At 37.5% G+C, this 25,810-nt stretch overlaps 1 protein-coding gene across 2 annotated transcripts in view; it reads right to left on the bottom strand.

The window, feature by feature from the left end:
- The window catches only part of LOC122716582 (discoidin domain-containing receptor 2-like), a 142,306-nt gene that overhangs the window by 69,974 nt on the left and 46,522 nt on the right, over nt 1-25,810 (bottom strand). For both annotated transcript variants that reach the window (XM_043939809.1, XM_043939810.1), the window contains exon 2: nt 5,845-5,979. In XM_043939809.1, the coding sequence (XP_043795744.1) occupies nt 5,845-5,935 (91 nt within the window). In that variant the 5' untranslated portion in view covers nt 5,936-5,979. The remainder of the gene's footprint in view (nt 1-5,844; nt 5,980-25,810) is intronic.

Genomic DNA, 25,810 nt, shown 5'->3' with positions numbered 1-25,810 from the left:
TCTGCTTTCGATCGATTTGTCCATGGACGTGGACAATCGACCTCTCTATTGCTACCTCTCTCTCAAGAGTAATCGGAGTGTCTTGGGTGGGAAATTCGGGGATCGATGAGTATCAACGTGGGCGGCCGTTACGTAAACAACCGGAATAGAAGAAAAGCGTGGCCGCCGTGAAAAGCTGTGATCGATGCGTACGACAGCGTTGCAAACACGAAACACGTCCCGCTTCGAGAAAATACGGAAACGGATATCCTCCACCTCGCGTTGTCTTTCCGACCTATCGTTCCTTCGCAATCAATGTTTTTCGGCAATTTAGGACGGCGAAAAGGGGGAAATCCGGAACGACAGGAAGAGGGAAACGGAGAATTGTTAGAATTTGAAAAAACCTGCGCGCTGCTTTTAAGCATCGATGGATTGAGTTCTTTTTTTTTTTTTCTTTTTAGATCCGATGGAAACGAAAGGAGGTGAATTCGAAGTGATTCGTGAAAAAATGTGGAGTGGAAAAATAAGATTGGATAGGATAAGCTTAGGTGGGTTGAAAAAGTGGTTTGGAAAGTTAATTTTTATCACCTGATCGTTGATAAATGATATTATACAGAATTAAATAAAGATGGATGAAAGTGATCAACGTGATATGTCGATTGCTTATTGTTATTATTAAATGACGAATCGGTGTATATTTAAGCAAATCGTGGATCGATGTTGAATGTCTTCTTTTTTTTACAGCAGCAATTTAAAGTTGGAAGTAACGGGGGTGGAAGTTAATCCTTCCCCTTATGATTTTTTTAGTAGCTATTTAAATGAAGATTAGTCGCCCGCTATGCAGTTATTGTTAATATTAGCATAACTGGTTTGTAAATTGGTTGTATTTAAATGACCATCGTCATTGAGATAATAATATGAAAATTAATAATAATGATACATTGCATATGTAATTTGTTTTTAACAGTGGAACAATCTGTAACGTGTATGTACGTAATTATACTACACGATGATTGTAATTAAGGTAATAATGTGGAAATCAATACAAATTATGTACATAAAGTATTTAATGTTATTAATTTTTAATGGATAGTTTTTGCCTCGAAAGTAATTCTATCCTCGAAATCCTTGATTATTAAAATTAATTAATAACGTCTAAAAATGTTTTGTTCGCTTTTAAGTTTTAATAGAGAATAACAAAGAAATTCCGAAATTCGCCATTTTAACGGGTATAGTGTTAATAATTCCCAGTCCCACAAATTGAAACTCAAGTTAGAGTTTAGTTGAAAACTAAACTTTCTTATGAATACATCTCCCCCTTATGGAATCGAAACTGTAATTTCCACCACGAGTGTGACTCGATATTGTAAGATACAGAGATAATATTCCTTTTAGAATACGTAGTTACAACGAAAGAATAAAGTTCACGTAAAATTACGATTAATTAAAAATTTCTTATCGTAGCATCTTTACAACGATCGATGTTAATAATCTCACAATTGTATGCAAACTATTCAATTAATAATAAAGTAATAAAAATACGTTTAAAAATAATATTTCATAAATTTTCCCAATACCCGATCAATATCTTTTCGACCAAGTTTAGTTTCGATTCCACTTCCACTTTAAAATTATTTTCCATTACGAATACATCGAAGGTTCTCTCGCTAAAATTTCATCCACCTCAACGAATCCCCCCGAAAACCTTGCGCACACGTTTACATCCGTTTTATCCAACATTAATCTCCCGGAATCATGCCGTTCCTCTTCCACCCTCGCGTATTTATCGATTCATTAATAACAAAACAGAGAAACGTATACGCAGCCGGGTATACCAGCGGGTGGAAGAAGAAGCTTTTAAAATTTTCAAACAACCATTCCAACGGTTACAGCGTTTTCACCGAGGTCGATCCATCCGGTCCAACCTCGGCCGTTAATTCTTTTCTTTCCGGATGAAACTAAGCCTCCCCACCCTGAGTCGAGCTCTCTAACCTTTGGTTACCGTCCTCTTTCATCGCGAAACCTGAAACGTGTGCGTTGCGAGTTGTGTGTTGGGAAATTTCAATAAAAAAGTTCAGAAATGAAAGGAGGGAGGAAAAAGATATCGGATTGATACGTTCAACACGGATGACGTGAACGTATGCGCCATGAAACTTTTCCAAAAAAGATGAAAGGGAGCTTTTTACGTATCCAGTCCTTTCCTTTTGCACTTTTCTACTTCACGTGTCGTAATCAATGTGCACACCTATTTTTCATTTTGTTTCATTTTGTTTCATTTTGTTCCTTTTACAACTGTTTACCTGTCAAAGATTAACATTCGTTATTAAAGAATCCTCTTTGATGCCGTGTTAATATAAATTTCACGATATGTTTATAATTTAACTTCCCCTGGCAAGAAAATTTTAACATTTCCTACGTCGATGATGTCACTTTATCACGCACGAATTTTCTTTGTTACATATTACATTATTATATTCAAAAATCATTATATCGACTTTCTCACGTTTATTACTTTTTTACTTTTTTGCGGATCGAAAGTCGGGGGGTGAAAGGGGCCGTGGAATACATTCGAAGTCTCGGGCACGTATAAGGTCTGTTTTATGGGCGGCTGGTAAAGAAAAGTTTCGAAGGTTCTGGGGAACGTATACGGAATTTCTTCGATCCTCCAGGTGGCGGAGGAGCGATATTTCAGGTTTGTGATGAGAGGCGGCTGGAGATGCTTCTTTACCGCGCCGATATGAAAATATCGATAATCTTTGAAAAGTTCGTCCGTGCGTGCCATCCGCGGAATTCATGGAACCCCGTTGCCTTTCTAAATTGGGGGTAAATCGACTTTCTCGACTTTCGGTTATCGATTTCTAATTTATATTTTTCACAACTTTGTCCCACGTAACTTTTCAATATAATGATCCCTACAACATCAATTTTGATCATCAATTTGGATCGTTCTCTTTGTAAGAATTCTTTCAAATTGTATTGACGCGCAATAAAAACTTTTCATCTCCTCATTTCTTTCTCCCTTTCTCGTTCCCTTTAGAACTCTCTCTTCGAGTTGCGACCGACTAGTATTTCTAATTTATATCTTCGCAGCTTGTATTTATTACAAGTTTATATAAGAATATCTGTATAATTTTCATCACGAATTAAATAAAATTTCCTCTAGCAAGAACCGTAACGTTCTTCCAATTATCTCTCCAGTCTCTTTTCAGTAACGTTACTAATTTATATTTTTCCACGACTTGGATCGTGTATAAAATAAAATAATCCTTGCCATTTAGTAATTCTTCTTGAGAATCCTAAAAATCATCCCCCAAAATATAGAATTATTTTATTAATTCGATACTTTTTAGAAATACTTTTTAGAATTAACTTGGTTGCCAATTTCAATTGTGAAAGATGCACGATAGTAACTTTGTCAAAGAAGATAAAATTCCGATCAGTTCAATCTCTTCTCAGCAACGTTACTAATTTATATTTTTTTTCCACGATTCGTGTATAAAATAATTCTTGCCATTTAGTAATTCTTCTTGAGAATTCTAAAAATCATCCCCAAAATATAGAATTATTTTGTTAAATCGATACATTTTAGAAATACTTTTTAGAATTAACTTGGTTGCCAATTTCAATTGTGAAGGATCCACGAGGGATAGTAACTTTGTCAAAGAAGATAAAATTCCGATCAGTTCAATCTCTTTTCAGCAACGTTACTAATTTATATTTCTTTTCCACGATTCGTGTATAAAATAATCCTTGCCATTTAGTAATTCTTCTTGAGAATCCTAAAAATCATCCCCAAAAATATAAAATTATATTATTAAGTGTTAATTCGATACTTTTTAGAAATATTTTTTAAAATTGGTTGCCAATTTCAATTATGAAGGATCCACGAGGGATAGTAACTTTGTCAAAGAAGATAAAATTCCGATCAGTTCAATCTTTTTTCAGCAACATTACTAATTTATATTTTTCCATGACTCGTGTATAAAATAATCTTTGCAATCGAGTAATTCTCCTCGAGAATCCCAAAGAATCATCTCCAAAAAATATATATATATAAACACACGATAAGAATCTCCAAATCTCAATTTTGAACGACACGCCATATTGCTCGCCGACGATAAATCATCCCTCTCCTTTTAAAAAGCCACGTCGAGGTTTTCCCACGAGGGTGGCTCGTACGTACCGAACCCCGGGACATTTAATATACATAGAACTTGCGACAGTGCAATCGATGGAACTTGCTTATTGGCAATTTGTCGAGTGGCGTGGGATGGGGGGATCGAGTAACGAGGAGGTTGTTTTCCGAAGACTAGGAGGTCTACTGCTATCCCTGCCTCACGGCATAAAATGGTCGGCCATCGTCGATGCGAGGAACGAGGATCAGAAAGGGAGGAGGAGGAGGAGGAGGAGGAGGGTTGCGAGAGGCGTCTTTCCGCGGGATGCAATTTATCCTGTCGCATTAGATTCAAAATAATTGATCCCCGGGGCTGGTGGAGGGAATGGCGAGTCGTTACTTTCGACCCCGTGATGGCGCCTGGTTCCAATTGGCCACGAGGAAAATAAAAACTCCGGTTTCGATGAAAAATTTTGTCGAAGGTTCGGCAAGGCTGAAAGATGAACGAGGTTAATCTTGGAACCTTGGAATGGAGAATTGGTTTTCCATGGAAAAAATTTCGTGGTAGGAAAATTTGTGCATCTTTTGTAGGGTTTTCTTGAGAGCTCTCGTTTTCGAGCAGGTTGTGAAGGGAGTATTAAGGTTTATAATAAATATATCGTAGTTCCGATGTAATATGGCGACTGATGGCGACACTAGCGCCACGTGATTAACAATTATCCAATGTAATTATATGTTTATTTATTTTCATATCTTCCTATAGGACATGACAAAAAAACATATTCTTGACGTAAAAGTTATGTTTGGAATCACTGTAATATTAATTCTCATGGAGTTTCATTTTTGAAATTCCAATTCTCTCAATTCCACTTATAAGAAATATTTCTCACGAAAGAAATCAACAATTCAAACACCTATATAATTGACAGGTGTTTGACAATTATATACCGTTGCATACATCAAAACGATATATCAATTGGTTTCAAACTTTTGAATAGTAATATATACTCGATAATCACTTATAATTTCCATAAATATCGAAATGAAAATTCCGTTGAATGATACGCACACTCGTTTGAGTTTACATCATATTATATACGATTCGATTAATCGATAATTCCCATTGTCAGAAAATTAAGGAAACGTTATTCTTGAACGATATGTAATCTCTGGATCAATTAACACAGCTTGTCAATCATCCTCGAATTTCATCGTGTGTTACCCAATTGATCAAATTCAACATCGATATATCCTTCTTCCCCTTCCACGCCCCCCCCCCCTATCCCCAGCGAGTTGCGCAAATCTGGCGTAATAATTGAATCCGGTATCAAATTTCACGACGCCTAACAGATATTGTCAAAGATAATGCGACACCACGCGAGGAGGGCCGTGTCGTTTAAAATGAAATTTGTATCCATGCGCGGCGCCCGCTTTCATATTCATGGTCTATTAAAATTCCCCAACTGTACATGTATATATGTGGCTGCGGGCAAATGATTGAAACTTGAATAAAACACGGATGGGAGGGGCTATTCTGGATAACGGGCTATTCTCGTGCTCGTGCGGAATTTGTCTAATTAATAATGGGCGGCCTGTAATGGTAGTGGTAGTAGTAGCGTGTGCTCGAATCATGAGGCGAAATGCGCTTGAGAGCAATTTTTTGGGGAATAAAGATTAACGAAAAAGAAAGAAGAGAAAGAGAGAGAGAGAGAGAGAGAGAGAGAGAGAGATAAAAGGTGTGATCTACTCACGTATATCGAGTGCTCGAACATCGCGACTGGGCCCGAACAGTGTCAGTAGCGCGCACAACTTGGCAATTATTGGCAGGCAATCAGTCTTCATGGTCGCCTAGGTGCGGTGTCTTCATGGAAGCTCGTGGCAATCGCCTGGAAACACATAAGGGCAAAAAATTTACTTCCAAGTTTATACACTTTCGGGCCGAGCTCGGTAAAATTACTTTCTTCGATTTCTGACTACTTTCTGAATATTGCTTGCTCTCCTTCTTTCTTTCTCTTCTCTTCTGTTCTTTTTGGAGCGAAAATCGCTCGAATGTTTACGCGTCAAGGATTAGTAATTTGAGATGGAAAATTAGATCACAAGAATCGATACTTTTCACGCGTCGTAATGCACGTGGTGGAATTAAAAATTGTCGAGGAAAGGGGAGGGGGAAAAAAATGAAAGAAAATTGTCAATTTAGATAAATGGTGAATACAAACGAAATATTTCAGCAGAAATTAATTGTCATAATTAATCCTTTAAACATATTTATCTCGTGATGATGAAAATTTCTGAGATACGAAGTGGAAGTGAATTATTATGATAGAATTATCAAAGTGAATATCGTTAGTCGTATTAAAATTACTACAAACTATAAACTACTCGAAAACGTTGTAAGGGATAGGAAAGATCTTAATGGTCTATCGATAATCGAGCATCCTTCACGGAACTATAATAAATCATGTCGTCAAAGCGGCAAGGTATCCGGCTCTTTTCGAAATAAATAGCACGAGTAGCTCAATATACATTACAATACAAAATATCTACATTCATCTAGGCACCGTCGATCGTGCCAGTCATCAATCTCCCCGAAAGATATATCTCATCTCTCCTTTTTTATTCCTCGCGACACGCACGCCTCGCTTTCCCAAAATCGTTATCGTTTTCTTTCCAATTTCGTTTTTGCTTGAACGAGTATATGCCATAAACCATTGAACAATTTTCAATTTTCATTATGATTAAATAAACTCTACTTCGTCTTTCATAATTACACAAAAATGTAATAAAATAAATATGACGTGTTTCAATATTAAATGAAATATTAAAAAAATCTATTTAACCAGATTTATGATAAATTATATTATACGCTATTATACACTATTATAAATTACCAATATTTATTTTTAAACGTCATTTTTTTAACTTTGAAGATGCGATAAATTTTCTATTATTCCACTCGTCTATACATTGAAATGAATAAATATAAAAAATTTCCATCACAAAATATTCCATTTATTGGAAAGAATCGGATTATATAATCTATCTATACTTCACTATATTGTAATAGAAAAGTGCTATAATTAATAGCAATGCAGATGTCGCGACTATGTTCCAAATTAAATTCAAAAATAAAAATAAATATCATCCATCCACCAAATATTATGTGGAGATTTGAGAAATATTGGTCAGAGTAAAATTTTCAACTATCGTATAATTCCGTAAGCGAACGAGGGTGAAAATGGAAGGAGCAAAAGGGAAGTTGATCGACTCACGTTGGGTAAAACCACGAGCGATTCGATCGTTCCTTTTGCTTGGCACGCTGCTGGTCGACCAGTCAGCCTCTCGGTGGTCTCTGTGGTACGTGTGTCGCCTGGAGAAACACATAGAGGGAGACTGACTCGTAATCGAGTCCCCGCTCAATTAGCCTAACCTTGCACTTTTGCGTTCCTGTGTTGGATAGGCTAAGGGGAAACGGTGACAGACGAGGGAAAGGGTGAAGTTACTGTTGAGAATCTGTTAAGATCTCGTCACTATCACTCGATGATCGAGTGAAGAATAGTGAGAAGAATTAAACATTCGTCTGGACCAAGTAACGAGAGATGTAATTGATTACGAAGAATGCTTTTTGAATTTTTGCTGATGATTGCAAAGAGTCGTGAAAAATTTGAAAAGTGCACGACGATGTTTGATAAAGTGTAATTAAATGTAAACTTTGAGATAGTTGAGATAGTTATAAAAGATTCGAGAAATGTAAGATAACGTTTGAAGATTCCAAAGAAATATTTCAGAAAATTCTAAAGAGTTCTGACTCGTCAAACAATTTCAAAAGAATTATAATTTCTGAAAATTATTAATATCATATTTTTCGAGATTTTGACAATTTGTTTCACAATTTTTGGGATTTTTTTTTTTTTTTTTTTTGGAACTTTTAAAGTTCTGTATCTTATGGATAACCGAAGGATCTCATAGATCTTCAAGAGTTTCGATATCTTCGATACTTCGAAACGTCTAGACTCCTGTAACTCTTGGAACACTGAAATCACCGCAAACTATCGAGATCTCGAATATCCTCCGGAAACCCTGAAGACCACTGAAACCCAGCCAACATTCCCGAAAACTCTAGAGACTACTGGATCCTTGTAACCATTCATTTGCAATCTCCTTTAAAGATCCATACTCGAATACATCTATTTTCATAGATCTGGAATCACAAAGTTTCTTGTTTCATATCTTGTTCGTGTTTCAGCAGTCTAAATATTAAATGAATTTCAACCAAACTTTTTACAAATTATTTGAGAAAAAGTTCTTTTTTTCTTACCTAATTAATTACAATGGGGAATACTACCTCTTTCTTTATATAATCTTATATAAGTTTCTTTATATATTTCTTATTTCTATAATATAATTAATATAATATAAATTTATATATTTCTATATTCAGTTTCTTTATATATATTTTATCTTTATATCTCTCTTTATCTCTCTGATTATATATAAAATCAGTTTCTTTAAATAAATGATTGAGTATCAAAAGATTACATCTTCTAAAAATATTTTTGGAATAAAACTTTAAATCATTCGTTGCTCACTTCATATTCGTTGAATCGAAAATGTCGATTATTTTATCGAGGCTCAATTACGAACACGATAGAACAATATTCGCCTCGATTTTTATTATATTCTTATTCAGATTATTTAATTAAACAATGTTATATTGTACTAACTAGATCTGTACATAATATTAAATATTCCCGTTAATGAGTTAGTAATTGCAATTATAGCAAACGTAACTGCAATTATATCGCGAACATTGTCTATTTCATGCGGATCCACGTTATGGAATATTTCGTATAGGCAGCCCTTTTTCCTTCTATCCGCAAATAATTAACCACGCTCAACCACGATTGCCTTTTCACGGATTCGACGATACACGCATTTCTGGTATTTCGACGGTTATATATATATATATATATTTAAAGGAGCCATTGCGATATCGATCGTTCGATATCAATGCAATACCTCGTTATCCATTATCGACACGTTCACAGTGCTTTCCATCCAAAAAAATTTCCCAATACGATATCGCTATACCTCCATTATGATACGAACGTTCGTTCCGTTCTCCGCTCGATTTCCTACGTTTAACCTATTCACATCGATTTTTGAGTCGAGATTATTACTTCTACTTTTCTTCTTTTATTTCTATTATTTTAATAGTCTAACGTCCAAACTTTAAAATTTGTCATTCGAAAATTGTGAAATTGACGACGTTTGATGGAATATTGGAGATGTAATTCAGAATTTACTCAATTTTTGAATTATTGGTACGAAGAGTATTGTTTGTTTCTTTTCATTGGCGAAATTCAAATTCCATTTCCAATTGAAATCTCTTATAGAGATACGAAAGTTATAATTTGTTAGTTGTATCATTATTGCAACAAACAAATATGTATTTTCTTAGTAAATTATAAATTATTTATCATTTGTAACACGGATGCAAAGAGGTTAAAAATTCTTCAATTGTAAATCAATCTTTTCAATCTTATAAGCTTATAATTTGTTAAATTGTCCCGTATGATCTCACCTTAACGATGTGAAATTTGAATAAAAATTTACCAGAATCCTCACCATCAACTTTCCTCAAAAAAAAGGGAGAGGAGAAAAACTTGAAAAATTTCAAAATTACGTTTCGAGTAAAAAGAAATTACTCAGAATTTTCACACGAAAAGAGCCTTTTTCGCGACACCCAAAGGATCCTTCTAAGAGAGCCTTCTAATCCCCCATCGTTATACGCTTCTCAAAAAATTTTCCAACCGTTATCGGTGAAAAGGAGATGGAATAAGAAATGGAAAAAAGGATGGAAGGGAGACGAGTCAGGGTGCATAAACGAGGAAAGGGAGGAAGAAGTTTGGCCGTTAAAGGCAGGACAAGAACGGTTTCGACGAAATTTTTCGAGACCCGGAAGTAGTTTCCGGAAGGACTTGGACCGTAATGACGAGGACTCCGCGCCCGGGTCAATTCCTTTCTGCTGCCGTAGCGAAATACGTTTTACGAGGTTTTATGGGCCAGCTCGAGAGCGCAGCTCGGCGAAACTCGCGGATCGTAGCAGCTTCGAGCGAACGCTTCGAAATCTCGAAAGACAGCGCGGAGGCTCGCCCCGTAACGCCAACGTTAAATCTGATCCGCGTCTTCGAAGTTTGCTCCGACAAATAGCCGAGAAGGAGGAGGGTTTATCCCCTTGCGTCCCGCCATTTCCAAGATTTCGCGGATTAAAGCGAATCGACAGGAGAATATTTGGCGAGGAAGGAAGAATCGCAATGATTCGAGCAATGGAGGGTTTATATTTGCTGAGCCAGAAGTGTTTTCAAGCTTCGTTTTCAACGATGAATGGTGGAAGAGGAGTGCTTTGGCTGGTCGGTGGACGTCGATGATCGGATAATTTTATATCTACGATTGGATGTAAAAACTCTTCGCGCGATTCGAGTGAGTTTAATTAATGAGTCGTGTTATTGAAATCAACGAGAAGTTTGGTTTTCGATGAAATTTTATGCGAAAATGTGAACGTGATGAGTTAAAATGGAGTATTTTTTTTTTTTTTTTTTTTTTTTTTTTTTTNTTTTTTTTTTTTTTTTTTTTTTTCCTTTGATGAAATATTATTTTGAGAGGATGAAAGCGGCGGTTACAGTTTCAGTTGAAAATACATTGATGTATTCGGGTTAGTTGAAATTGTATTTGAAATGTGTGGAAAAAATGGGAACTTTGAGAATTGATTTCAAAATTTCAATTTTTGGAAGTTTTGGACGATACATTATGTTCTATGTATATAGAAATTTTAGATGAAATAGGAATTTTTTTGGGTCACGTGAATTTCCTCCCAATATCGAATGAAAATTACGATTATTATATACTTTCGTGTACGTATCAAATTTCAAACTTTTCATTATTTATCTTGGAAAGTTTTCAATCCGAGGATTTAAGAATTTCAAAGATCTCGCAGTGGATGAAATTGAATATCTTCAGAAATGGTTATTTTAAAAAAAATTTAAAAGAAGTAGAAAAACGAAGGAAGATGTAATGTGTTCGAGGATAAATAAAATACAAAATAGTCGAGAAATAAGCAGAAAGGAATTCTGAATGCAAGTTTCAAATATTTAGTCGGAATAAAGCAAGAGTTATAATATAATTAAATCATAATTATTATTAATTATTCTTAAAGTACGTTTGAGGGTGAAACTTTCAACTCTCGGACTCAAAGTGACTCGAAAATAACAGTTGCTCTTGAATTACTAACTAAGAAATGACTCTTGAGAGTTGCACTCGAAAATATCCCTCACTGTCCGATTTTCATTCTCAAAATAATTAATTCATTCTCAAAATAATTAATTCTCCAGAGTTTTATTCTCAATTTTATGTATCTAATCTTAGCTATACAAAGATTGAAACGATAAAGAATCCTTGAAAAGTTTCATCACAGTGTTTCAACAGCGCGACACTAGCGCCACGATGACCATTAACTACTAATACCTTACATATTCGTCTATTTTACGCATTTTTCCTTCAACCATTTATTACTTCTACACAATTCAAATCATCCTATTCAAATTTTCCTACAAAAATTATAAACAAATATCTTAATCTAATTCTAATTTAATTTTGTTTCGCTTCGATCAACCATCATCGAGTCCAAATCTAACCTCAACTTTCGAACGAATTCTATTTACGTCACTGTAACATTAACGATTTTTGTACACCATTCTACGCGTAGTTCTCCAGAGTTGGCGACTCCAGAGACTCGGAGAAGCAACAGCTCGCCGGGCATATTCGTTACCAACCCCATGGAAATTTTCATCGGGCGGGGAAAGTCCGTTTAAATGAAAATCGACGAGCGCCAGGGGTCAGGTCGCGGAGGGGGGAGGGGGGTAGGCCACTCGAAAAACAACACACCGTCGTCTCCCTCGACCCTTTGAAATTGGGTTAATTAAAACGCACCGTTTGCTGATTCGAACTTTATCTCTCTTTGTAATTTTGAAAACCAATTCCATTATATCCCCCAACTTCTTCTTCTTTTTTTCTTTTTTCGCCCCCGTTTGCCGCGGGGTGCATTCCATCCCGGCCTGTTGTGGATCCGCGCAGGAGGGAAATTAACCTGGGAAACGGTGGTCCGGCCCACTTTGCAAAATTATTTCCCATCGAAACAGGTATCGAAAAAGTTGGGGAAACTTTTGATATATTATATTTAATACTTCTTCAATCTTTGCCTCGAGTTTGTATTTTATTTGTCTTGTAAATTACCCGTTTATTCGACTTTCAGAAGCGAGCTTACTCCCCTACTATTGCTCATCATCGTTTCGTTTATATAGAGTGTTAAAAAAAAAGGGAAAGATTTAAAAATTTAAGAGACATTTTTTCTATACTATCCATGAATAATTAAATATACTAATAAGTATAATTTAATAAAAATGCGTGAATTGTAAAAATATTAATTCTTACATGGCGTCGACATAATTCGACATAATGATTGACATAAATTGTTTTGAAAAATAAATATACACAGGTGTATATATATATTCGATTGCTGTCGATACGCAAAAAGACACCAAACTGTACACTTTTCTAAACGACGAAATCACACGCAGAAATTAATATTCGAACAAGTTTCCTAAGAAACTATCCATGCCCTGATCTAACGCATGCCTGGAACACACCTTACACACACGTACAAGAAGTTCCAAATTACAGAAATACCCAAGAAACGTGAAGCAACGAGCGAATCGCCTCCGAGAGAGAAACCTCCACCCCGCGCTAAATATTACACACACGTGACTATAAATATTCCCCTTATCGGCCAAATTTCCAAGCCCAAAGCGGTGTTCGCCCGGTTAAACTCGAGACTTTCCAACGCTACCCCTAGGACGCTTCCCCTACCCTTCCGCCAAATTACCCTCGGCGTAAAGCGTGATACATTCTCGGTCGCAATATTGTCCCCGACAATTGAGAAATCGAAATCGCGGGATATCTTGCGCGTCCCCGCGCGTGCTTGGCCGCGTTTTGTTGTTAGACTCCTCGTGGAACTCCTTGGGGAGTTTCTCGGCAGGAATAGCTGGACCTATCGTTCCCCATTATCGCGTACCCTGCGGTTTTAAGCTATCGCGGAGACGTAAGAAACCCTTGCACCCTTCCGTTTCGGGGGTTGGATACGAGGGAATGGAATGTCCTCGAGGAGCGTCTGTGCCAGAGCGTTTCCCAGCCCGAGATAACGCGACCGCCAAAGTATTCTCGCCGTTTATCCCCCCCTCCTTCCACCGTGTGCGACGATGGATATTTGACGCGGTTCGAGTCGGTTCGAGCGAGAGAGTTTATCATGAGAGGAGTTTGAGTTTGGTGTCAACGGCACCGGCAGTGAATTATTCGAGGATACGGTGATGGAACGCTTTGTCATCATTTGGGCGAAATTACGCGGTGGACGGGCAGAGTGGGTTGGCGTATGGTTGCCGTATGGATGGCCGCGTTTGAAGAGGTTTGAAATTAACGCGGTGTTGAATATTATGGTGTACCGTTCCAGGTATTGTCGTCGAGGAGGGGAGAGTATGATTTATTAGGAGGTTTTGTGAAAATTGGGATAGCGTTGGGGTATTATGGTGTACAATTATGGCGTTGGTCGACGTTTGGAGCGAGAGGCGAGACGAGAAGGATATTTGTAGAATTAAAGTTATATTACGGTACTGTTCGATGATCGAAATGGACGAAGAAAGGGGCTTTCGCTTTTTCATTCGTGAAAAAGTGAAATAATCCCACTTGGCGATTACTCGGCACGAAATGAAAAGAAAAGAGTTCGAAGCTGCTGAATAACAATCACGTATGTATGTTTACTCGCGCCGCATTCAAAGTCAACTTGTCACGCGCGCCGTGCGTAGTGGTAATTTTAAAAATTACTCCCTCATGGCTGCGCGAGATTAATAGAACGCCCGGGCAAACTTCCGTTTTATCCACGCGTCTCATCGTCCGCCGCGTTTTTTCCCATCAACGCGTCCACATTTTCTTTTTTTTTCCCCTTTACGCCTATTTCATTATGTTTTTTTTCCCCCATCCTCTTTGGTTTACAGCGGAACCGGATTTGTATTTCTCTAATTCCTCGACCTCTACCGCTTTTCAACATTCGCATACCGATGCATGCACGCTCTATCAACTCGTATCGTCTCGCTATCGTTTAACGATATCGTTCCTCGAGCAGACAGCCTACTTAGTTCGTCATTGGGTCGCAACTGGCCAAAGCCAAAAACCTGCAGGGATATTTTCGTCAAATATTTTCCATTTTGCTTTTCTCTCTCTCCCTCTTTTCGCTCGTCGTCTCGTCTCGTCGTTGTTTCGTCGATCGACCGCCCGCGGAAATATCAATATTTTTTTTTCTCCTTTTCGGATGACGTGTTATTTTTGGGGCGACAATAACTCGAGAAGCGAAATTTTTACGTGTAATGCAATCAGATTGAAGGAAAGTGTGATGGATAAAGGATCGTCAAGTTGAAATATTTTTCCACCGTAATCGATAATTTTGGTAACTTTTAATGCGAAGAACGGTGAAAATTTTCTTCTGTTTATTTTATTTCATAATTTTTGGGAAAATTTTCATTTTCTCTAGGAGAAAGAAACGAAAGAAACAATAACGAAATATACAGCAGAATAATCGATTCTACGATTCCTCCTTCGTACGTTTATCCGTCCAAGTTCTATGGACGATTTTGTTCTCTACGTCTCTTCTCCTGCCCGATTAAGAGAACGGATGGAACGAGGCATTCGGTATCGTTCGTCGATGTTTAAGTATTATCCTGTCCCCCATTGCGCCGTATCGTAGCTTTGGAAAAAAAGAGAAAAAGAGTATCGATAAGCGATACTCTTTGCCGATAAATCGTGACTGTACCTCTCCCTGAACGAGATGTCGTTGCGAGCATGGGCATTATTTTATCCGAACTATCTGTTTCGGTTTCATTGTTACGTATATACATATACATACATATTCGTGGATAAGAAACGTCTTAGAAACGACAAAAGTAGAGGAAACAAATATAGTTAGTCGATCAGAGAGAAAGAAAGCAAATTTGAAAGGATTGCATTATTTAATTTAATCAATTGTAAAGAATGAGAATAAATTTGAGGATAAATTTCTTGCGAATCACTCTTTCGAGAATTGTTTTTCGTTTGCTGGTGATTACTCGCCAGAGTAATATTTGTAAAATCAAGAATGTATCTAAAAATTGTTTGTCGAGTTTTTCATCCAATTGAAAATAAATAAGTCGAAATGATTATCGATAATGTCGATTTTCCAAGCGGCCTATTTTTTCCCTTTCTTTATTCTTTCATGCATTTTATAATACCACTTCGCGTAGATACAATCGGCATAGTGTAAACTAATATTCTATCTGATAAATAATCAAGTTTATTTCCAATTGAACTGATCAAGAAAAAAGATTGAACAAAGAGTTCAGTCTCTCCATCGAAGAGAACTTTAATTCAATGTCATATCATATTTTATATTTTAAACGAGTGTAAAGGGGGATAGTGTTGCTTTCTTTTTTTAAAGAAAAAAGAAAGGAGGAAGAAGGGGACAAAAATAGAAGAAAGAAGGGAAGAAAAGAAGAGGAGAAACAGAAATTGAGAGAACAGGAATCGAGAGAAGAGAGGCAACGTATTCCATCCGCGAATCATTGTTTCGATTAATTAATCGGCACGAGGTACGGTGTTTCTCGTTATATCTCGAGAGTGCTTCCCCCGAGTTTCGATGGTTTTTATCTTCGTCCTCCTCGCTCTCGTTAAAAGACAGGCCACTCGTTACCCGCGCTTTTTATCGCGAGAAATAATGCAATCGCTCCTCGATTGTTTTCACGACGACGTTTAAAAAAAGGTGGCGAGCGTTTCGCAGTTTCCATCGATCGTGAACCGGCCTATAAGCAGAGTGGGACATGTATTGCGTGCGAGATATCGACTCGAGACAGGAATTTAAATTAATAGTAGAGGAAAGTTCGAAGCTTTTGCATCGAAGGAGAAAGCCTATCATTCTAATTTTAGATCAGAATTATAATTGCAGTGATGGTGTGTGACATTTTCCAGATGTATAATGATGATCTTCGTCAAAGAAAATTTCAATTTCTCGAGAAGGAAATTGGTACAGTAAAGAGTTTGTATCTTTCTCTTTTACAGGAATTTTTTAATCGAGATATTTTGTTTTTTTTTTTTTTGCAGTAATTGTGAGTTTCGTCGCACGTTAGATTTCTGTTCCATCGTTCGTGAAATTGGTGGGTGCATAGGTTCGCGTTTAACTCCCCTATCTAACGCCCCGATGTGGAATGTTCCATACGCGCCAGTAATTACGCCGATGAGGTGTTAGCAGTTATGCGATTCGCGAAATTATCTCGAATTTCTCTTAACTTCGCTATTACAACGATTTCGAATAATTTTCGAAGATACTTTCATCTTTGTCTAACAATTCCCTAAATCAAAGAATTATTTATTTAACTGTAAAACTCTCGTTAAATATTCTTATATAAATCCTCTAAATATAAAAAAATTTAATATTAAAAAATATAAAAAAATTTGAAAGTTTTCGAATTATTTTTCTCAGATACACCAAAGCTATACGAAATCTTCATAATAGTTCCCAGAAGCTGAGAATTCCTCTTCAAAAAATTAGAAAGAATAATTTCTCTTCCCCGCAACTTGGGATGACGAACAATTCTATTAATTTAAATTTGACAAAATCCTGGATGTATCGTTACGAAAATCACCAATAAATAGCATTAATCAACTCTCAAATCCAAATCACTTCCGATCCACACCTTTGCATTAAACCCTAAAAAAAAAAGGTGTTTTTCGTTAAAATAAACACCTAAACAAAAACTTCAAAACTCAATAATCTCGAATATTCGGCCGCGTTTCGATTTCGAAGATCGAACGGCCAGCTCGTGCTCGTTAAGCGATGAACGCGTGGCTGGCACGCGATGCACATCGTCGCGATGCACACCGGCTAATGAAGTCCCCCGCCATCTAGCAGCCCGCGTGTTTCACGCTGTCGACGTTGTCGAAGGGGGCGTAGAACGGATGCAGGGACTCGGTTACATACTGTTCGGGTCAACCTGGCCTCGCGTGTACGCGTACAATTTTCCCAACTATCTGCCCGCCCAAACTTTCCACCTTCCTTCGACCAGCGATCAACTCGTCTCGATAAGGACGGCTTCCATTTCGAGTTCTTCTTCTTCTTCCCCCGATCTCGAGAATATGCGGCCCATGGTGGAAGAGGATTTCTCAGAGAGGCGAGAAATCATTGTTTAATTATTATTATTATTATTATTATTATTATTATTATTATTATGTTTTTCGTTCGATTGTTCGATTCGAGAAAGGATAAATGAGAAATAAATAAACGATGAAGGTAATATATTAGATGTTATGGACATTGGTGATCTCTTTCGATTAACAATTAAATTAAATTAAGTTATTGTTTGTTAGTTAACTCGAACGGGAGAGTATGTTTTGTTGGAACACATCGTGTGTTAATAGTAGTAACAGTAGTAGTAGTAGTAGTTTGGAATACACCTTAAGATAGATCGAGCAGATCTCTGGTTAAATAACCGAGAGGCAGAGATGCTGGTTAAATAACGAATAAACAAGGTCCATCCGTTTTCCCGTGATTAGCAAAGTTAAGGATGCTAGTGATATTTGGCACGGGATCCCTTTAAAAACACCAATTTGCAATTTGAAACTCGAATTAATACAAATCTGAATAATCGAATCGGTTAAATATCGATAAACGAATAAATTCGAGACTCGGTCTCTGGAATTATTTTTCCCATTATTATATAAGAAATAAATTCTTAACAATTTACCACACATTACCCAACACACTTTTTCGATTTTATGTTTTATATATTCGAAAAATTTCTTCTTCGCTCGTCGATCCCTATTTTCCTCGTCCAATGTATCGTTACTCTTTCGAGAAGCATGGTCCGCGTATAAAAATTCAAAGGAATTCTCGTTTCGACCTCGACTCAACCGTCAACGAATTCTGCGGGCCGGAAGGTATCTAATAAATCTGGGAAGAGAGGAAGAAGGGATCTCGTTAAACGCGGAAAGCTTCTCTGCGGAGTGGAGAACCGAGTTGGTGTAAAAATTATTTTTTTTTTTTTTTCTCTCGTTTACAGGAAGAGAGATATTTCGACGGTGTATCTTTGGAGGAAAGATCCTCCTTTCGTTGGGCGAGAACGTTCCTCGAGATTGGCGCTATTAGTAGTTAACGCACTAACCGGACTGGATTCAAGTGGAGGCTTGGCGGAGGCCAAGGCGGCGAGGCTCTCCCCGCATTTATCGAGCTTCCACCGAGCGTAAATTGACAACAAGGGGTTGTTGACCTTAGCTCAACCTCGGGATTATGGGATTTTAATCGTCATTTGCTAGCTTTCCGAGTCAATGAACCGGTCTAACAGGGCGGAAAACGTCGGAGAAGCGCTTTGAGAGCGATCAGAGCCCCGTGCAAGTGATAGTTTGTCGATGTTCGTTGACGGTTCCCTCCTGATTTTGATCTTTAGCGAACGTTAGCCAAGAAGCTAGAGATTTGATCGCGTTGAGCGAAAAGTTGAAAGACGCGCGTGTGAAAAATTGTCGAACTTTTAATCCAATGTGTCGATTGACAACGTAATGCAAAAATGATCGAACAAGATCCACAACACTTTTACCTATAAAATATTACATAATTGTTACAAAAGAAATTAAAAAAGGGAGAACAAAGTTCTAACTAAGAATCAACAATACTTTCCTTCATTCTTCGATCTACTTTCAACGATACCCGTATACTATCTAGCTAAAAATCAAATTTTTGATCAAACAAAATCTTTTATTATATCTCCAAACCGAATTTCGAGTATTTTCCTCGCCGAATGATAACATTTACCAATACTGACAAACATTTACTGCAAATCCTTGCTTCCAAACTTTCAAACAACTGTACAACTGTACAAAGTCCAATACACGCCTCTACATCCCTTTACCCTAAAAGAAAACGAATTAAAATTAATCGTTCATGAAACGCAAAGTTTCTTTCAATTTCAATTCAATTTTCTCCATGAATCCATCACCGAGGGAAGGAATATAAGTATAACGACTGGCTTCGTGAAAATTCGCCGAGTTTGTTTCCATTTCGACGACGCGTTGGAGGGAAAAGAGAGATCCAACAAAGCTCGAAGGGCACCTCGTTATCGGCGTCGATACGCTCGTCGCCATGCACGGGGCGTGCATACACGCGTGCCGCTCGACAAACCGCCTCGAACACATCGTTTCGGATCTGAGGTCACGATAACGCGCGCGACACGTTTCACCATAGCGTTTTCTTCGCCAGTGTTTCATCGTTGCGAAACAGAGGGAAGGAGAAGCGAAAAATCGTGTTCCTTTGCCCATTTTTTTCGTGTTTTTTTTTTTTTGAGAGATTTTGAGAAATTTCGAAATATTCCAACTCGTACGTTTTATATTGGTCTCTGAAAGAAAAACGAAGAATTTTTATTATTACTTTTGTTACGTGAATATATGTTGAATTTATGGAATTAATATTGAAAGTATGGAGTTATATTTATAAGAACGAAGAATATAAAAGAGCTAGGGTTTCTTTCAGTCGTGATCATTAAAACAAGTGATTCGGTGTTCTGTGAAAAAAAAAAGAAAAAAAAAGGAAAAGAAAGAATTACGAAAGGAAATTATTACAGGATTTTAATTTTGTTACAGAGATACTTTCCCAGAGATGTAATATAAAAGTCGATACACAAAAATGTTAATTAAGATTTATTTATCAAGTTATAAGCGATTGAAATTTGAGATGGAACGAAGCAGAGATAGAGATTTTAATATTTATCACATCGTTTGTGATTTCTAGCAGTAAATCTTTAATACTGACTTTTTTTAATTTTGTAAATAATTTTACATTTCTGATTCGAAGCAGAAAAATTGACGAAAAATTATCGAAGATTATGAATACAAGGGAATATTTCGTAATAGATTCAGAAGTATTATTGGTAATTGGAGTGTTCGGTTTCTGTTTAGGATCTTCCAGATGTTGCACGAATATATTGCAAGGAGGAGACTATTGCAGAATCTGTTTACCGTGTATCTCGCGTGGTCATGCACGAATCAATTTCGATGAGAATAACCTCTAATTGACGTATAAGAAGACACGTTTATTGCTTCATAATTAATTGTGTTTAATTCAAACATTAAAAAAAATAGTTTCACTCATATGCAAATTGACTTTGTATTATTTTTATGCGTTCGAAGTTTTTCTTAATTATTAAACACAATGAATCTAATAAATTTAACTTTAAAATTTTGTGTACGCAGAGATTGAAAGTTAAAATTATGAACTTTTTTCAATAAATAATAATTTATTTCTACAAGAAACTAATTGTAACGACTTACTTTTATTTAGAGGGAGAATGATGGATGATGAATAATTTCTGTTCCTCAACTGAAGATATTTTATAAACAATTATAGACACGAATCCAAAGAAATCCCTCATCTTTTTCAAAATCTAAAAAAGCAACGTAACACGTTTACTCGATAGACGATCCAACTCGTATCGACCGGCAAAACGTTTTATCCAATATTAACGTAGCTATTAAACTCACCCTAAAAAAAAAAGAGAGAGAAGTGGAATATATGTATTATAATAACCCAAATCGTTCCAAACTCTCGAAACGAGTGGACAGCTAAAATAATAACTAGTTAAACTATCAACTGTTATCGAGGATCCATCGACTCGACGGTTCGAACGGATCCAAAGTCCTCTCAAGTCCCCTTTAATTTTCCATATCCTCGAATCGAAAATAATGATAATTCCAAGCGGAACTCGCATCTCGTTCATTGGCGAACCGTGTAATCAGCGCGCATCGTTCACGCTAATTATCGTTAATTAGCGATCAAAGCGTTCCTCTCGTGACAGTTTCGAGAGCTGTATGTAATCGTACTCTCTCGAACGCTCTCGTATCGCGGACGAGGAGGAAACGTGTCGTACTACGAGGCGGCATAAATTCCACCCATCGTTTTTTCTTATTCTTCTTCTTCTTCTTCTTTTTTTTTTTTTTTTTTTTTTTTTACCGAGCCACGTTTTCGCGAAAGCGTGATTCGTGCATTGCATCGTTTCGTGTCGCAACGGTGTTAGAGGGCGAGCGGAAGCTATGCGCAATTTACTGGAATTACGTTTAATCATCGACGCCGTGTCCTAAAGATCCTGGGACACGATAATGCTGGTAATGACCGATGAATATTTCTTTTTTTTTTTTTTTTTTTATCGCCGATTCATTATTTTCCTATCCGCGAGGAAATTCTTTCGTGCCAAAGTTTCCGGCCCGATGCCTGCACCTGGCGGATTCTATTAATTTTATCCCGAAATGTTGGATTTTGAAGGATGATTAAGCAATGTTTTTCGATTTAATTTGATAAACGAGATGAAGTTGAAGAAGGTATTTGAGTTTCGTTTTAAAAAACTAATCGCACGTGAGCTGATTCGAGAATTTTCTTCGAGATCGTATTAAGTATAACGAAACGAAACAATTGAAATTCACCGATAAAAATAATATAACTTGGAACGAGTTTTTGACAACAAAATATCAAGAAAAGAAAAATTCTCTCGCAGTCTTCAGATATCTGAGGAATAATTTTCAAATTAATTTTCAAAATAACTTTTAATTTAAAAAAAAAGAAAAGAGAAAAATTTCTTCTCTCGATCAAACAATTCTGAGGAATAATTTTCAAAGCTTGGCACATTCTCTTGCTCAACATCCCTCCTCTCGACGAGTCGTTCGAGTTCACTGTTCGTTGAATAGGGAACGAGGAGATTCAATTTGTTCGGCCAAGTTGGGACGTTTTTCAGAACGGTTGGCTGGCAATGGCGGCGTATCGACGCAGCCACCGGTGTCATTATCGTTTCCACCGGCTTCCAAGTAGTATGCATAAGTTACTATTCAGACAAGCAGTTCAAGGAACGCGCTTTTCGCGTCGTCCCTCGAAAAAACGGGGAATTTCCCTCCGATAGGAGCGGCCATTGCGAGATAAGATATGAGAAATATGCTCGCCATTGTTGCACCACCAACTCTCTTCCACGTATATACTCCCTCCCTCCCCCTATAAACGATCCTCCTTATACGAAACGTTCCCACCGATCTCTCGAACCTGTATCCTCAAGATTTTTCTTCTTCTTCTTCTTCTTCTTCTTCTTCTTCTTCTTTGTAAAATGTTACTGTTCTCCTCGATTCTCCTGGAATTTGCGGCTACGACGATAAAACGGAACGAGCGGTTTCGATTTCGAAACCTCGTTCGACGATAACAAGCGCGGGTGGAAAAAGGGGTTGTTCGATGGGCGATGGAGAGGAAGATTAGCCAGGGAGTTTGCATATTTCGGGGGAGCGTTGTTGCACGAACGTTTCGAAGGGATGATGGTTTTCGAAAGGAGGATACGGAGAATATGGAGTGATGGTATGGGAGGAAAGGGTTCGCCATTTGATGTGCGCAACAAGTTCTGGGGGATGATCGAGTAGGGGAGAGTCCAATATTCGAATACCGTTAAATGGAACGCACGATTACTCGAGCACGTGTTTGGGCAAAATAAACAAACGGTATCTACGGGTTCGAATTTGGTGTGTCTACGTGACTGAACTCGTATGCGGTAAAACTGTAAATCGGAACGGACAGTCAATAGTTGGAATCTACTTTTAAAGCAAATGATATGAATAAAAGAGAAAAGTGTGGGATAGAATAGAAATGGAAACAAGGAAACGAAGAGAATTAATGGAATCAAATTTTTGCAACACGGTATTGTTAATTACTCGTGTTCAATCGAGAATTAGATAGATTACAATCGATCAAATTTAAATCAATATATTTTTATTCTACATTTTTATAAATATAGAATAATCAATTATCGATTCGATTTCTATTCGATAAATTTCAAAAATTAGATTTCATCTCGAAGAATAAAATCAAACTAATTAAATAAAATCTCGACCCATCCAAATCAATAGCATATTTCAATCCCAAAAAATCACTCGATTTGTGTCTCCTAATTTCCTCTCGACAAATGAAAACTTTTCTCTAATAGCGAACTTTTCTCTTTATAGCGAAGGAAAGGGGAAGGAAAGTTCGCGTAAAATTCGCGCGACATCGCGATTTGGCCCACCCCTCTCCCCCTTGGGCTTGATCGGTTGGGGGATGGCCTTAATTTTATTTAATACGATCCACGATCCTCTTAATTCGACTGTCGTCAGCTCGTTAAACGGTAACGTTATGGCTGGCAAACTAGACGGTGCATCACGATAAGATTGGCCGCGCGAGCGCTGATTGGATACAGGATCTAGACACGTAGCGTAGAGGGAAGAAGATTACCGTTAAGGTGGCTGCCGAGGAGGAGGAGGTTTGGCCCGGGATGGGTCGATATTAATTGAAGCATAGGGGGTAAGGTGGATGGCGGGATTGCTTAAGCGGAACGTTTGATAGCCGAGCGAGCGAGCGAGCTCTCCTGCAGATGAAGCGTGCACCATCGTGCTCAGGCTGATGACGCTTGATGTTACTAATTTTCGAGCCATGTCTGCACGAGCGCAGACATCCCAACCCGGAGAAATTCGGTTTAATCGTCTTCTGGTTACGGGGAAAATAGATCTTTTTCGTGTTGTAAACTGTGCGTATCTGTGTGTAAGATTCGTAGAAACGTGTCTTTGAGATTCTCTGAGATTTTCTAGTTGCTATAGAATAGAATAACGTTTTGCGGTCGGGGATTAATTTTATCGTGCAAGCGAATAATTTCGAATGTCTTGAAACGTTAAGAAAGATGATAGCATGCTATATAAGGTATTTAAATACAGATATCTAAAAATTTAAATGGTAATCCTTAAATAAATCTTTTTATACGTAAAGAACGTAAGCAGCAAACTATATTCCGATATAATCTTCAAATTCTACTATATTAAAATTATAATATCACTATGTACTTTGCATCGTAATATTGCAATCTCACAAATTTATAAGTAAGAATTCGAATTTTCACGTAAAAAATACCTGCAGAAATTCAAAATTTTTTCCTTCAAAATCCTTTTAGAAAATAGAGAAAATTACGCCATTGAAGTTGCTTTTTGATTCATCTTGATATCTCGATCCGTTGCCGAGATATAACCATCCAAAGTTTTCATAACGCTTGAGATAGCGCAGAGATTATGAATGGGCCGCGACCCACTGACCTACATTTTTTTCCTGGAAATGCGTACTACGTCCTTCCAGGAATCGCGTCTGTCATTCGTCTGGAATTACGATAGGTCAGTGAGACAAGGTGCGAGTGGTAGATCCGAGCAAGCAACAAGGAGGGAGATAACGAACGATTAAAAAATTACCTTTTTCTTTACACGACGATATCTCCGGAACCGGAAGTCGTATCGGGATAAATCAAAAAGCATTTTAAAGGGGAAAGTTCGGCGCTTCTAATGGTTCTTCATTCGTTGACCGGAAATGGCTATTTTCAGAATTATAGCTATTCAAAATTTCTCTAATTTTAATACGATTCAATTAGGTTTTAAACGGATGACCAAAAACTATCTTTTCTTTACACGATGATATCTCGACAACCGGAAATCGTATCGAGATAAATCAAAAAGCGTTTTAAAGTAGAAAGTCTCGCGCTTCTATCGATCTTTCATCGTTCATCGAAAGTTATTATATCAAGAGTTATAACGGTTTAAACTTTTCTTTAATTTTAATAGATCTTGATCAAGGTAAGACGCGTAATTGATTACGTTTATTTCTGGAAAAATATTACTTGGTAACGGTAAAGATTCTAAAAATGAGTCCTCTGCTTGTTGGAATAGGAGACTATAAGACCTACAATAACGACAGAGTTAACGCTCCTTCTTCACGCGTCTCAACGCAAGCTTTGCGACCCTCGTGAGGAGTCAAGCATCAGTCCAAGATCTTAAAACGTGTACAAGGCTCTCCTCTCTAAGTAAGGGAGAAAGAAAGTGCGGAAAAGGCGCGAAGTATCAGATCCTGAGAGGAGTTTGAAGTGTGCCCGTATCAAAGGGAATAAACTCGGGTGCGGAACGGAACCCGTTTTAAAAAAAGAAACAACAACACGCGATCCTCCATCTCGACGATCATTCTTCCTCGAAACGCTAAATTCCCGGGCATATTTCTTCCGATACAAGGCAAAAGTATTCCGGAATTCCATCCAATTCGGTTGCATTAACCGAAAGCCGTATTCCGTTTCACTCGTGTCTACGAACATCAAACAATGAGTACGCGTGTGTTGCGCTCTTTGAAAACAAAAAAAAAAGAAAAAAAATAATAAAAAGAGAAAAAATAGAAGATAGTAGTAGGGAGACAGAGGAGGAAAAAGGAAAGAGAATAGAAGTGGAAAAAAAAAACAGAAGAGAGAAGACCTCGCGGTTTAGAGACCGCGGGACCGTGGAAAGAGGAATGTTGGAAGAGATGGAGAATAAAAGAAGAAAGAAAGAAAGAAAGAAAGAAAGAAAGAAAGAATAAAGAAACGGGAACACGGCTTGCCGCAATGCATTTGCAGTCCAGAAGCTGGCTTTTGAAATTCTGACGCTTCGTCAGTTCTCTTTGGATGCATTCGCGGAGTGGCATTATCGTCGTTGTGGTTACGAGTGCATCGTGCGTTGGCGCGCGCTTTGCTCGCCACCTTTCCACCC

The sequence above is a fragment of the Apis laboriosa genome, unplaced genomic scaffold (genome assembly GCF_014066325.1).
Source record: "Apis laboriosa isolate Shangri-la unplaced genomic scaffold, ASM1406632v1 scaffold47_cov149, whole genome shotgun sequence".
NCBI classification, from domain to species: domain Eukaryota; kingdom Metazoa; phylum Arthropoda; class Insecta; order Hymenoptera; family Apidae; genus Apis; species Apis laboriosa.
Note: the sequence above shows the minus strand (reverse complement) of the source record. Positions and strands in the feature narration are given on the sequence as shown.